This window comes from Neovison vison, chromosome 2 (genome assembly GCF_020171115.1).
Source record: "Neovison vison isolate M4711 chromosome 2, ASM_NN_V1, whole genome shotgun sequence".
Classification (NCBI taxonomy): domain Eukaryota; kingdom Metazoa; phylum Chordata; class Mammalia; order Carnivora; family Mustelidae; genus Neogale; species Neogale vison.
This window is the reverse complement of record NC_058092.1, coordinates 180,584,613-180,598,396: the sequence shown is the minus strand read 5'-3', so window position 1 is coordinate 180,598,396 and position 13,784 is coordinate 180,584,613. Positions and strand designations below refer to the sequence as shown.

The window sequence follows — 13,784 nt, the reverse complement described above, 5'->3', positions numbered from 1 at the left end:
TCCAAAACTGGTAGAACCTGTACAGGAATTCAGTAGAGTGTCAGGATATAAAATCAATGCACAGAAATCAGTTGCATTTCTCTACACCAACAACAAGACAGAAGAAAGAGAAATTAAGGAGTCAATCCCATTTACAGTTGCACCCAAAACCAGAAGATATCTAGGAGTAAACCTAACCAAAGAGGCAAAGAATCTATACTCAGAAAACTATAAAGTACTCATGAGAAATATTGAAGAAGATACAAAGAAATGGAAAAATGTTCCATGCTCCTGGATTGGAAGAATAAATATTGTGAAAATGTCTATGCTACCTAAAGCCATCTACACACTTAATGCAATCCCTATCAAAATCCCACCCATTTTTTTCAAAGAAATGGAACAAATAATCCTAAAATTTGCATGGAACCAGAAAAGACCTCAAATAGCCAAAGGAATATTGATAAAGAAAGCCAAAGTTGGTGGCATCACAATTCTAGACTTCAAGATCTATTACAAAGCTGTCATCATCAAGACAGTATGGTACTGGCACAAAAACAGACACACAGATCAATGAAACAGAATAGAGAGCCCAGAAACAGACCCTCAACTCTATGGTCAACTAATTTTTGACAAAGTAGGAAAGAATGTCCAGTGGAAAAAAGACAGTCTCTTCAACAAATGGTGTTGGGAAAATTGGACCATTTCCTTACACCACACATAAAAATAGACTCAAAATGGATGAAGGACCTCAATGTGAGAAAGGAATCCATCAAAATCCTTGAGGAGAATACAGGCAGCAACCTCTTTGACCTCTGCTGCAGCAACTTCTTCCTGGGAACATCACCAAAGGCAAGGGAAGCAAGGGCAAAAATGAACTATTGGGATTTCATCAAGATCAAAAGCTTTTTCACAGCAAAGGAAACAGTTAACAAAACCAAAAGACAACTGACAGAATGGAGAAGATATTTGCAAATTATATATCAGATAAAGGGCTAGTATTCAAAATCTATAAAGAGCTTAGCAAAAACTCAACACCCAAAGAACAAAGAATCCAATCCAGAAATGGTTAGAGGACATGAATAGACATTTCTGCAAAGAAGACATCCAGATAGCCAACAGACACATGAAAAATGCTCCACATCACTTGGCATCAGAGAAATACAAATCAAAGCCACAATGAGATACCACCTCACACCAGTCAGAATGGCTAAAATTAACAAGTCAGGAAATGACAGATTCTGGCAAGGATGCAGAGAAAGGGGAACCCTCCTACACTGTTGGTGGGAATGCAAGCTGGTGCAACCACTCTGGTAAACAGCATGGGGGTTCCTCAAAAAGTTGAAAATAGAGCTACCCTATGACCCAGCAATTGCACTACTGGGTATTTACCCTAAAGATACAAACGTAGTGATTCGAAGGGGCACGTGCACCCAAATGTTTATAGCAGCAATGTCCACAATAGCCAAACTATGGAAAGAACCTAGATGTCCTGAACAGATGAATGGATAAAGAAATGGTGGTGTATATATATATATATATATATATATATATATATATATATATATATAAATGGAATACTATGCATTCATCAAAAGAAATGAAATCTTGCCATTTGTGAGACGTGAATGGAACTAGAGGGTATTATGCTTAGGGAAATAAGTCAAAAGGAGAAAGACAACTATCGTATGATCTACCTGATATGAGGAAGTGGAGATGCAACATGGGGGGGTTTGGGGGTAGGAAAAGAATAAATGAAACAAGATGGGATTGGGAGGGAGACAAACCCTAAATGACTCTTAATCTCACAAAACAAACAGGGTTGCTAGAGGGAGGGGGGAAAAAGAGGGGGGTGGGGTTATGGATATTGGGGGAAGGTATGTGCTATGGTGAGTGCTGTGAAGTGTGTAAACCTGGTGATTCACAGACCTGTACCCCTGGGGATAAAAATACATTATATATTTATTTTAAAAAACAAATTAATTAATTAAAAAAAAAGAAAAAGACCAAATTTGCCACTAAGCAGTTGGATAATATTTTTCAAGTCATTTTTCTTTCCTGGGACTCAGTTTCCTTATCTGCAAAATAAGTGATTTGGATTTGGAGCTTCTGAGAATAAGAGAATAATAATGACTTTATATTTCTATATGTTTGTTGCTTATGGCATATATTTACTCTATATAATTTACTTGGTTCCTGCCTAAACTCTGTGAGATAGCAAGGTGAATTTTTTTTTAAGATTTTATTTATTTATTTGACAGATAGAGATCACAAGTAGGCAGAGAGGCAGGAAGAGAGAGGGGGGAAGCAGGCTCCCTGCCGAGCAGAGAGCCTGATATGGGGCTGAATCCCAGGTTCCGGAGATCACAACCTGAGCCGAAAGCAGAGGTTCAACTGTCCTCCACAGTATTGTGGAAGTTTTGGAGGCTAAAGTGAAGGCATTTATGTACATCACTCATAAGTACCATTTACTAAGTCTCTAATATATTCCAGGCACCATTACTTAAAGACATAATTCTAATTGTCAGAAAACCTATAATAAGTTTATCATCATTTTAACATATGATAAAATTGAGGTTGAGGATGGTTCAGTTACTTGCTACTAAGCTAGTACTTGGCAGAGTAAGAGCTTGGACAGAAGCTTGTGTGACAACTTTTTGTGCATTTTTCTTATCATAACACCTTTTTCCCTTTTTGTCTTTTTAAAGAGATAATGAAAGTCATGGAAAATGTTTAAGAAATAACATGATCATATTCATATTTTTAGTAGTAGTAATGATCATAATGAAATAAAAAGCAGATGGGAAGAAGGTAAGATCAATTGTGCTGTTAATACAGTCATAGAAAAATAATGAGGACTCAAGTTTGAGAGTGGACAAGAAAAAATGTAGATGAGAAATTAATTTCTACCTTGGAGAGATAGAAGCTTGAAAAGTATATAGATGTAAATGGCAAAGTAAATGTCAGATCGATGCTATAAAATTTTATTTCCATAAGCCTATTCTTTACCTCCTATTTCTATTAACAACTATAAACATTTATCATATACATGTCCTACTTTCAGGAAACTTACATTCTAGGGGAAGGAGACCAATAAAATACAAATAAACGTATACGTAGGTATGTACATGAGGGAGAGAGAGACCACTATTATTCTGAAATGTGGTTCTGCTTTCAAAGACCTTTCTTCTAGTGAGTAAAATAAGATATACATATTTACAAATAATTAGACCATAAGAGAGAATAAATATGAATATCTTGAGAACTGATAACAAACATGTTCTGAAACTTTTAAAAGAATAATTATGTACAGCTGGAGGAAAAGAGAGGATGGACTACATACATTTGGCTTGAAAATAGAATTAAGTTTGGACCAAAAAAGATGGGGAGAGGAAAGATCAGCAAAATTGTTAATGGGTAATATCTCAATATATTCACCTGCAACAGCAAATTGTTTAGCTTGAGGGTGCAGGGTATGAAAGGAAGATAAAATGTCGTTGAAAAGTGATTATGGGCAAAGTTTATGTTCATCTCTGAGGCCCAGTAATTTTACCTGATATATACTCAAGAAAAGTACATGAATATGTCCACCAAAAGAAAAATAAGAGAATATTCACTATTCATAACAGCCAGAAATGGAATACTTCCCAAAAGATTATTAATAGAAGCACATCAGTAGATGATGTACATTTGCACAGTGGAATTCTGTGTGTGCAGAGCAAGGAGAATAAGCATAACACCATGCAACACTATGTATGCATTTCAAATATATAAATGTTGGACATAAAAAGCCAGGTACAAGATCACATATACCATCATTTCATTTTTATAAGATTCAAAAACAGGAAAATCTATAGTTTTTGAAATCAAGAGAGTGATGGTTCTTGGGAGATAGTGACTAGAATAGGTCCCAAGGAGGCTTCCAGGAGTGCTGGCAAACCTTTTTTTTTTTTTTTTTTTTTTTTTTAGGTGCTAGGCACAAGGATGCATTCAGTTTATGAAAATAGTTTCAGGTGTACCTTTATGACTTGGGCATTCTTCTATATAAATTTTCTACTTTAGTTAAAGAAACTGAAGGATGGTATTTGAGGAATTAATATTCTTTATTCAGTAAGGAGACGTAGAAGCTCTTGTCTTTAGCTGAAGAGTTACACAATTCTATGAAAATCGGATAGATTGGATCAAGTGATAACAAGACAAAAGGATTGAAAATGAAAGACAAAATTGACCTGGGAAACAGACTAGGACATGGTTGTGATAAAAATACTGGAGATGAAATGGACCAACTTTCTGTCTGCCAGACAGAATGGGATACATAAAGAAAGGGAAATTTTTTTTTAAAAGGGATGCAAGACTGGGTGGCAGGCAGTACTACGGAGAAACACAGAAATCAAGAAGATAAAGGACTGGGCAAATGTTGGCAAACTACAGTCAAATCTGACCCATCAACTATTTTTGTATAATCTGTGAGCTAGGAATGGTTTTTACATTGTTAAGTGGTTGAAAAAAATCATAATAGATGTAATCAGAATAATATTTAGGACACATGAACATTATATGAAACTGAAGTTTCAATGCCCATGTAAATTTTTTGGGATACAGCCACACTTATTGGTTTGCATGGTGTAGGGCTGCTCTTGCGTTATTACAGCAACAGCAGAACTGAGTCTTGCAAGGGAGTGCTATGGTATGGCCTAAAAAACATACATTATTTACTGTCTTGCCTTTTACAGAAAAATTCTGCTAAGCCCTGCTTTAGAGCTGAAATTATAAATTATATATTGTCATATCATATATAAGCATGCGTGTGTAGATACAGATATAGCTATAGATAGGGGGAAATATGGATACTTGAAAATGCTTAATATGGTAAGGGAAAAATACACATTTTTTTTAAAAGAAAGATAGCATTAGAAATAGAATTCTGAGGATCACCGTAGAGAATGAAGAACTGAGTCTGTTAGTGTAAGTTAACACTAACTTGGGCATTTAAAGACAACTAAGGAGAATAAAAAGTGCTTCACACACATTCATTCGTTTGATCTCTAAGACAACCTGTGAGGTGAATATCATTGTCTCTAGTTTACAGATGAGGAACCAGATTCTAGAATATATGTGACTAGACTGGAGAATAATCGGATTAGGAGAAGGTGACAGAAATAGCATCGAGTCGACTGGGAATATTTTGTTATATTGTGGGCAATGTTGCTCATGTTTGTTGGCGTCGTAAAAGGGCAAGAACACTAGAGCCAGAATTTCTAAGCTTCCATACTGGCTCTACCATTTACTAACACTATGATCTTGAGTTCATAACTTAACCTTCGGCACACTCAGTTTCATAATATACTAAAATTAGGATAATAGTATAGTTACCTCATAGGGCTGTGATGAAGAGTGAAGTTAAATATATGTAAGGTGCCTGGAAGAGTGTCTGGCATATCTAAGTGTTAGCTATTTTTGTCTTGGCAGAAAATTCCAAAAGTCAGTTGACACAAAATATAATCTCACTGGGATGGCAGTGATTCCAAAAGCCTTTGATAGCTACTTATATCACAGTTCTACTCTACAGATTCGTGCAGAAGCTGAGACATATTGCCAGCCAGCAATAACATCAGAAATTCCACTTACCTGATTTGTGTTAAGCTTTGTTTCTTTCCTTATCCTGCATGCAATTAACCAATAAAGAATTTTTGTTCAGAATTTCTGAAGAGGAAGTGTTCTCCTAAGTCTTATTTTGATTTAAATTGATTAATAGAATAAATCATTCACAGAAACACTCAAAATCTTCAGGAAAGGTGTCAGTCATTTAACGGTTTTTTGATGTTGTTGTTCCTCCTGTGGGAGAGTGAGAATTTATTAGAACTTTCAATTTTATAAACTATCGCCCAACTTCTGGTCCTTATCCTGTCAGAAGTAAACATCTGGTAATTATAATTCACCATGTGAGTTGAGATGTTATTAAGGAAATCAAGTGCAACCGATGAGACTCCTGTGCGTGACAGGGTCAGCCTCAGTGCTATCCAATAATCTACTCTGGTCCCTGCATGGCAGGTGGATAGCAGCTGCAATTACTGTCATTTCATGTCTGGAGAAACTTAGACAGGAAGGTTAAGGGACTTCCTTAAGGTCATATTGGAAATCAGTAGGATTCTAAGGAACAGAACTTAAAATACACTTAACCACACCTCTTGAATAGCCATTTTTTTTTATGAGGATGGTAAATAATTTTCCATGATATTCCAATGTATACTTCAAAATTATTTATTAGATCCCAATTCATGGATTTATTACCTCTGAGACAAAGACCATAAAAAGGGGTCCCAGTTGAATCTACCTACATCTATTATTATTGACAAGTTTAAACATTTATTTTTAATGAAAATGGAGAAAATGGTAATGGCCAGTAGTCAAGATGGAGAAAATTCATGTCAATTTTTGAGCTACTTTAATGGGCTAGTAGCTTACAATTTACTTAATGTGTTTGCATACTATTGATTTCAGACATAAGGGAGCTGTGTCTCCATTCATGTGCCTTGCTATATGCCAGCAGTAGTAAAAGTTGCTTTTCTTTTAGTAGGCCACATTGCCTGAGAAAGGAAACTACAAATGATTCAGATTCTAAGGAAGAGACACCTGTATAGCTCATCAGTTAAAAGTCCATTCTCATAGCTTATTTTAATTCTTCAAATAAAATAATGCAAAAAATGAAAAATGTTAAGTACTAGATATGGAATTTTTTTCATAGTTTTTTTTTTTTACTGAATAGGAAATAGTTTTCATTTATTGAACATTCGCCATGTGTCAAACATTATGCTAAAAAAATTTAAAAGAAGCTTCGATTTGGAAAGCTTCATTGTTTGTTTTCATTACTGGGTTAAAACTGAAGCATGGATAATTTATGCTGAGATTTCACAGACACCAAGTTATTTTAAACCCTGAGTTAGTTTTATAGTAAATAGACAATAAGTGACAGACACTTGATATTAGTTCTTTAATTTTCATTTTTTTTGTTGGATTTTCCACTGATCATGCTTGTAATTCCTTCATTCATATATTTAAGCTTTTTTGCTTTTGTACACTATTGATCAAATAAAGTGTATTTCAACTACTTTGGGCTTAGTGCCCAGAATATTTCAAAGCTTTTTGAGGTGATTTTCCTTATTCGCTAATATATGGATGTCCTAGAGACTAGCATCTGAAAGTACATAGGCATTGTAGGTATCACGTATTCGGTGTGAATAATAAAATTTACTTAAATGATTTATCATTTTAACTACTCCCTCTAAGGCCCATGTACTCATCTTATTAGAATGTATATAGTTTTTTTTTTTTTTTTTTTTTTTAAGAATATGATTGCACAGGGGCGCCTGGGTGGCTCAGTGGGTTAAGCCGCTGCCTTCGGCTCAGGTCATGATCTCAGGGTCCTGGGATCGAGTCCCGCATCGGGCTCTCTGCTCAGCAGGGGGCCTGCTTCCCTTCCCCTCTCTCTGCCTGCCTCTCTGCCTACTGTGATCTCTCTGTCAAATAAATAAATAAAATCTAAAAAAAAAAAAAAAAAAAAAAAGAATATGATTGCACAGGCTGTTGCCTAAAATTTTGTGGCATTGATACTATCAAATCACTTTTACTTCAAGATTCTTCATTTGAGGGGCGCCTGGGTGGCTCAGTGGGTTAAGCCTCTGCCTCCGGCTCAGGTCATGATCTCAGGGTCCTGGGATCGAGCCCTGCATCAGGCTCTCTGCTCAGCAGGGAACCTGCTTCCCCCTTTCTCTCTGCCTCTCTGCCTACTTGTGGTCTCTGTCTGTCAATTAAATAAATAAAATTTTGAAAAAAAAAAAAAAAGGTTCTTCATTTGACAAAAAGTTATAGGTCCCAGGTGCTAATGCTGTGAATATGATGGTTTAGATGGTTTTCTATCCTTCCCACATTTCAGATTCCAAGTGGAAAATGCAAGTTACACGCTGTTTAAAAATGCAACATATTCAAAGAATAATACTAAGCCAATCCAGCAAGTTAGCTGGGCATGGGAGAAGAGAACCTCAAAACTCAGGATGCTAATTAGTGAAGGCTGCTTTAATAAACCCTGCCCATAATATTTTTACTCTTCCCTCAAATAGTTGGTATACACATACATACTTGAATGTATTTATATGTACAAAATACCCATATACATCCTTACGATTTTAAACATGGGCTTATCTAATACATATGATTTATAAATGCATATTATTATTGTTTACCCAACATATATGCAGTGTTTGTGTAAGGATCTGTCTGAATGTATATACATACATGTATAAACAGACATTATAATGCCAGTAGACATTTCCAGATAGTTTTGTTATACTTCTACCTTTTGAAAAATATTATTGGTACAATTAAATAAGGTATATGCTTTTCTAATGTATTAAGCCTGAATTAATTTAAAATTATATTGCATTAGAAATTTAAGAAGTCTCACATTTATATTAAGGAGAAGAATTAAATATGTCAGATACTAAATTATACATTGTTATTCTTAAATTTAACATTGTAGTTCTAGAGCAAACATTTATCATTTAATAGATTTTTATAGGAAAAATTAAGCCTAGAAAGTTTGATTCTATGATTTTTAAAAAATTATGACATGTCTCTGTTTCTCAATGAACAAGTTTAAGAGTATCCTATAATGACCACTTGTTCCTAAAATGCATTTTGGTATAATGGAATGATTATAAATCTACTTATCACATGTTTTAGGCTAAGATGACTCAATTGCCTGAGGCAGAAAAGGAAAAGATTGCTGAACAAGTTGCTGATTTCAAGAAAGTAAAGAGTAAACTGGATGCTGAGATTGAGATTTGGGATGATACCAGCAATGATATCATTGTTCTGGCCAAGAAGATGTGTATGATTATGATGGAGATGACAGACTTCACAAGGTAATTATGTGGAAAATGATGCGTAACATTTATAATTGGTAGAAACATTTGTCACAGTAGTGAAACCTAAGTTTCTCTAAGAGGCAGGTGCTAAAAACTAAATGGTGGGAGAAACACAAATAATATAGAATTAGAAAGCTGTAGGTGTGTAGTTCTAGAGGTTTTGGTAAATAAATATGGGAAAGTTTCTCATAAATGGCCAAAAATTATTTTAGAAATCTCCTTTATACCCTGTCACCTTAGGAATCTTTTCTGTGTTTCATATTGGGCGTATTATTTTACAAAGAAATTGGTAAATCAAACTGATTTCAGTGAAGCATCTGAGTATTTATTTTCCATAGCTACATAACTTCAGTTGTAATGACTTGTGTGTCATCAAGATTCAATGATATCTTTTGCTAATGAGATATCAACCAAATATATATTTAAATCACAGTGACTTAATGATATACATGAAAGAATCATACATTATGTGTAAATTCCAAAAGCAATAAAATGTTTATTATAGCTTCAAAATATTATTTTATAGAGCTAGCCAAAGAGCAGTAAAATAATATAGTTCTTGCCCTACCAGTTACTAAAATATACAAAACTACAATAATTAAGGTAATTTAGTGTTGGTGTCATTTTAAAAGCCATACAGCAGAAGAATACTCTGAAGCAGACCTGGTAGACTTAGAAAGACATTCATTTATATCACCATACATTATACACAAATATAAATTTTAGATTGAGTAATAAATGTAAGTTTAAAATCATAACAAAAAGGGAGTAGGAAAAATGTACACAAATCTTTTACTGATATTAAGATTGAGAAAGGCGGGGTGCCTGGGTGGCTCAGTGGGTTAAAGCCTCTGCCTTCCGCTCAGGTAATGATCCCAGGATCCTGGGATCGAGCCCCGCATCGGGCTCTCTGCTTCGCGGGGAGCCTGCTTTCTCCTCTCTCTCTGCCTGCCTCTCTGCCAACTTGTGATCTCTGTCTGTCAAATAAATAAATAAACAAACAAATATTTAAAAAAAAAAAAAGATTGAGAAAGGCTTTCTAAGCTCTAGCTAAAAAGGAAGAATTTACAAAAAAGGATTATTAAGTTTACATTAAAAATTCTGTAGATCAATAGAATGTTCTAAATAATATCAAAATATAAGTGGATAATTGGGTAAACATTTGTAACAAAAAATAACAAAAATATGATGCCTTTTATGTATAAAAATACTTAAAGACATTATAAAGATTAAAAAAACCAAATATCCTAGAATGGACAAAAGACATAAGCAGATAATTCACAAATTTCTCCCCATAAAAATATGACCCATAAATCTGTAAATATTATTTAACCTAAAATAATTTAAAATAAAGTAACTTTTAGATTTATAAAATTAGACAAACTTTTGAGATATGTTTGTTATAAGGAGGGTATGGAGATGAATGTTTATTGCAACATTGTTTACAATAGCCAAGGTATGGAAACAATGTTGGTGTGTCTCAAAAGAAGAATGAGTAAAGAAAATGTGTTTTTTATATATATATATATATACATATACATACACACATTATATATCACTATATATAAATATATATTTTATATATTTATATATTATATATATGTGGTAAAATATTTTTTGTGGAATCTTTTTTTTTTTAAGATTTTATTTATTTGACAGAGAGAGACCACAAGTAGGCAGAGAGGCAGGCAGAGAGAGAGAGAGAGAGAGAGGGAGGAGGAGGAAGCAGGCCCCTTGCCCAGCAGACAGCCCGAAGCGGAACTCGATCCTAGGACCCCGAGATCATGACCTGAGCTGAAGGCAGAAGCCTAACCCACTGAGCCACCAAAGCACCCCTATGTGGAATCTTAAAAAGAAATCAAAATCATAGAAACAGAGTAGAATGGTGGAAAATGAGGGATAGAAGAAATGGGGAGATGTTGGTAAAAGAGCACACACTCAGTTATAAGATGAATAAGCTTTGAGTATTTAATATACAGTCTGGTGACTATTGTTAAGATACTGTATTGTATACTTGAAATTGGCTGAGAGTAAATCTTAAGCATTTTCATGCACACACAAAAAAAGTAACTATGTAAACTGATGGATGTATTAATTAACTTGGTTGTAATAATCATTTCACTATATAAACATACATCAAATCCCTATCCTGTATACTTTAAATATATTACAGTTGTATTTTTCAATTATTCCTCTATAAAGGTGGAAGAAAAAATAGGTTAATTAAGACAATTTAGCTAATGAGACCCTTATGTCTAAAAACAAATACAAAACAGAAAAATAAAACTGCAATGCAACACATCAAATTGAAATAAATTTCAAAAATACTATATGATCCAATAATTTCACTACTGGTTTTTACCCAAAGAAAATGAAAACACTAATCCAAAAAGATATATGGACCCCAATGGTTACTACAGAATTGTTTACAATAGCCAAGATAGGAGGCAACCCAAGTGTCCCTGTATAGGTGAATGGATAAGATGTGGTATATATACACAACGGAAGATTACACAACTGTTAAAAAAAAAAAAAGAAGAAGAAGAAGAAGTTGCCATTTTCAACAACATGGATGGACCTAGATGGTATTTATGCTATGTAAAATAGATTGAGAAAGACAGATATCATATGATTTTACTCATATGTGGAATCTAAAAACCAAAATAAATAAGTAAATAAACAAAAATCAAAATCAGACTTATAAATATAGAAAACGAACTGTTGATTACCAGAGGAAAGGGAGTAGAGAGATGGGAAAAATAGGTAAAAGGGAGTAGGAGATACAAGCTTCAATTATGGAATGAATAAGTCATGGGAATGAAAGGCATAGCATAGGAAATATAGTCAATGGTATTGTAATAGTGTTGAATGGTAATGGATGATAGCTAAGTTAGCATAGAGAAATGTATAGAGAAGTTGAGTTACTATGTTATATACCTAAAGCTAATTTTGTGTCAACTATATTCAAATAATAAAAAGTTGGAGATGTATATTTAAAATATGTATTCAAAATAAAAAATCAAGAGGAATGAAAAATAAACAACAAAAAAAGGGATTGAGGAATGTAACAAGTTCATCAAAATTAAAGAATAAAAAAATTCAAAAATGACAAATTATGAAGTATCCAGAGGGAAATGGATTCAAATAAAAATTCCATAAGAGTCATTAAAATCAAGCAGGAGATTAACTAAGAGACAGTTATGAGATTAAAAATAAAGAAAGAAGGAAAGAGAGAAAATGACCTTGAAATAAGAGGAGGCAAAGAAGCTCTAGTATACTTATCCTTGGACCCTTTGAAGAATAATTTAAGAAATAATAAAACAACTAGTATTTAAAAATATAAATTAAAAATATTTTCTTTTTTAAAGATTTTATTTATTCATTTGTGAGAGAGAGAATGAGAGAGAGAGCATGAAAGGGGAGGGGTCAGAGGGAAAATCAGACACCCTACTGATCAGGGAGCCCCATGCAGGGCTCGATCCTGGGACTCCAGAATCATGACCTGAGCCAAAGGTAGTTGCTTAACCAACTGAGCCACCCAGGCTTCCTGAAAATATTTTCATAGGTAAGACTAAACCTAAATGTATGTATTGAAAGGTATTACCATATACCTAGGAATTTGACACAAACAATACTACACATACATGTATTTTCCTAATATACAAAAAATATATTATACAGATTATAAATAACATCCACTGTGTGTGTGTGCGTGTGTGTGTGTGTGTGTGTGTGTGTATGAGGGAGAAGAGAGAGCAAAGTGAAACCAACTAAATTACAACAATTTATAAAAAACAATCCTTACCTCCACAAAGAAAAGGCAGGTACTTTTAACCTTGTATGCTCATTTCTTGTGATTATCTCCATACCTTTAAGCAACATACTTTCTTTCCTAAGTTGTAATTTATTGACTTTTCCCTCATCCTTTCCTTAGTTTGAGAAATTTATATATTTTTATTGTTTATATTTACAGTCCTTGATAATTTTACTTTATTCATAACTGTTTTTTATTATGTTAGTTATATCTCAACTTCCAACTATGTATGATGAAGAGATTCCCACTTTCACTCTTCCACGTTTTACTGCCCCATTCTATATCTCATTCATAACCCAACTTCTCTCCATTGCATCTTCTTTCACATTGTTAAGATAGGTAATATTTACATTCTTCTCAATAATTAAATCCCCCATGCTTATGTTATAGGTTGATTTTGAAAATAAGGATTAATAAATAATATTTTATTATGGCATTGATACAATTAACCTAGATAGGAAACATTCATGAAAGAAATATTTCCTGTAAAATGTTGAATTAAAGTTTAGAAATGGTTTAAAGTGTCCATAGGTTTCTATGGAAAACAACACATTATGGAAAAAAAAATATAAACTAAGAGCAGTTTTTTTTTTTTTAAGATTTTATTTATTTATTTGACAGAGATCACAAGTAGGCAGAGAGGCAGGCAGAGAGAGAGGGGAAGCAGGCTCCCTGCTGAGCATAGAGCCTGATGTGGGGCTCGATCCCAGGACCCTGGGATCATGACCTGAGCGGGAGGCAGAGGCTTAACCCACTGAGCCACCCAGGCGCCCCTAAGAGCTGTTTTAATATCAGTTGATAAGTAGGGTAATGAGAAATCTTAATTCTGTAGTGTAAATATTTAGACTGTATATAACTATATTTATGGACAATGTAGAAGTAGAAGGATAAACAAGGACAAAGTCACAAGAAACAAAATTCCAAGAAGTGGGCAGAGGAAATAGAATTCCATAAAAACAGATCACTCAAGTGATTATAAGAACATTTGTAACATGAGAAGGATTCTGGGCCATAGTTAAGGGAGTGTCAGTGAGTGATCAATAAGTTGTCTTACTTGAAGAAATTTTAAT

The 13,784-nt window shown here is 33.9% G+C and overlaps 1 protein-coding gene across 3 annotated transcripts in view; it reads left to right on the top strand.

The window, feature by feature from the left end:
• Positions 1–13,784, top strand: part of LOC122900720 (catenin alpha-3) — a 1,358,242-nt gene that overhangs the window by 1,213,754 nt on the left and 130,704 nt on the right. For all 3 annotated transcript variants that reach the window (XM_044239621.1, XM_044239620.1, XM_044239622.1), the window contains one exon: positions 8,716–8,897. In XM_044239621.1, coding sequence (XP_044095556.1) covers positions 8,716–8,897 — 182 coding nt within the window. The remainder of the gene's footprint in view (positions 1–8,715; positions 8,898–13,784) is intronic.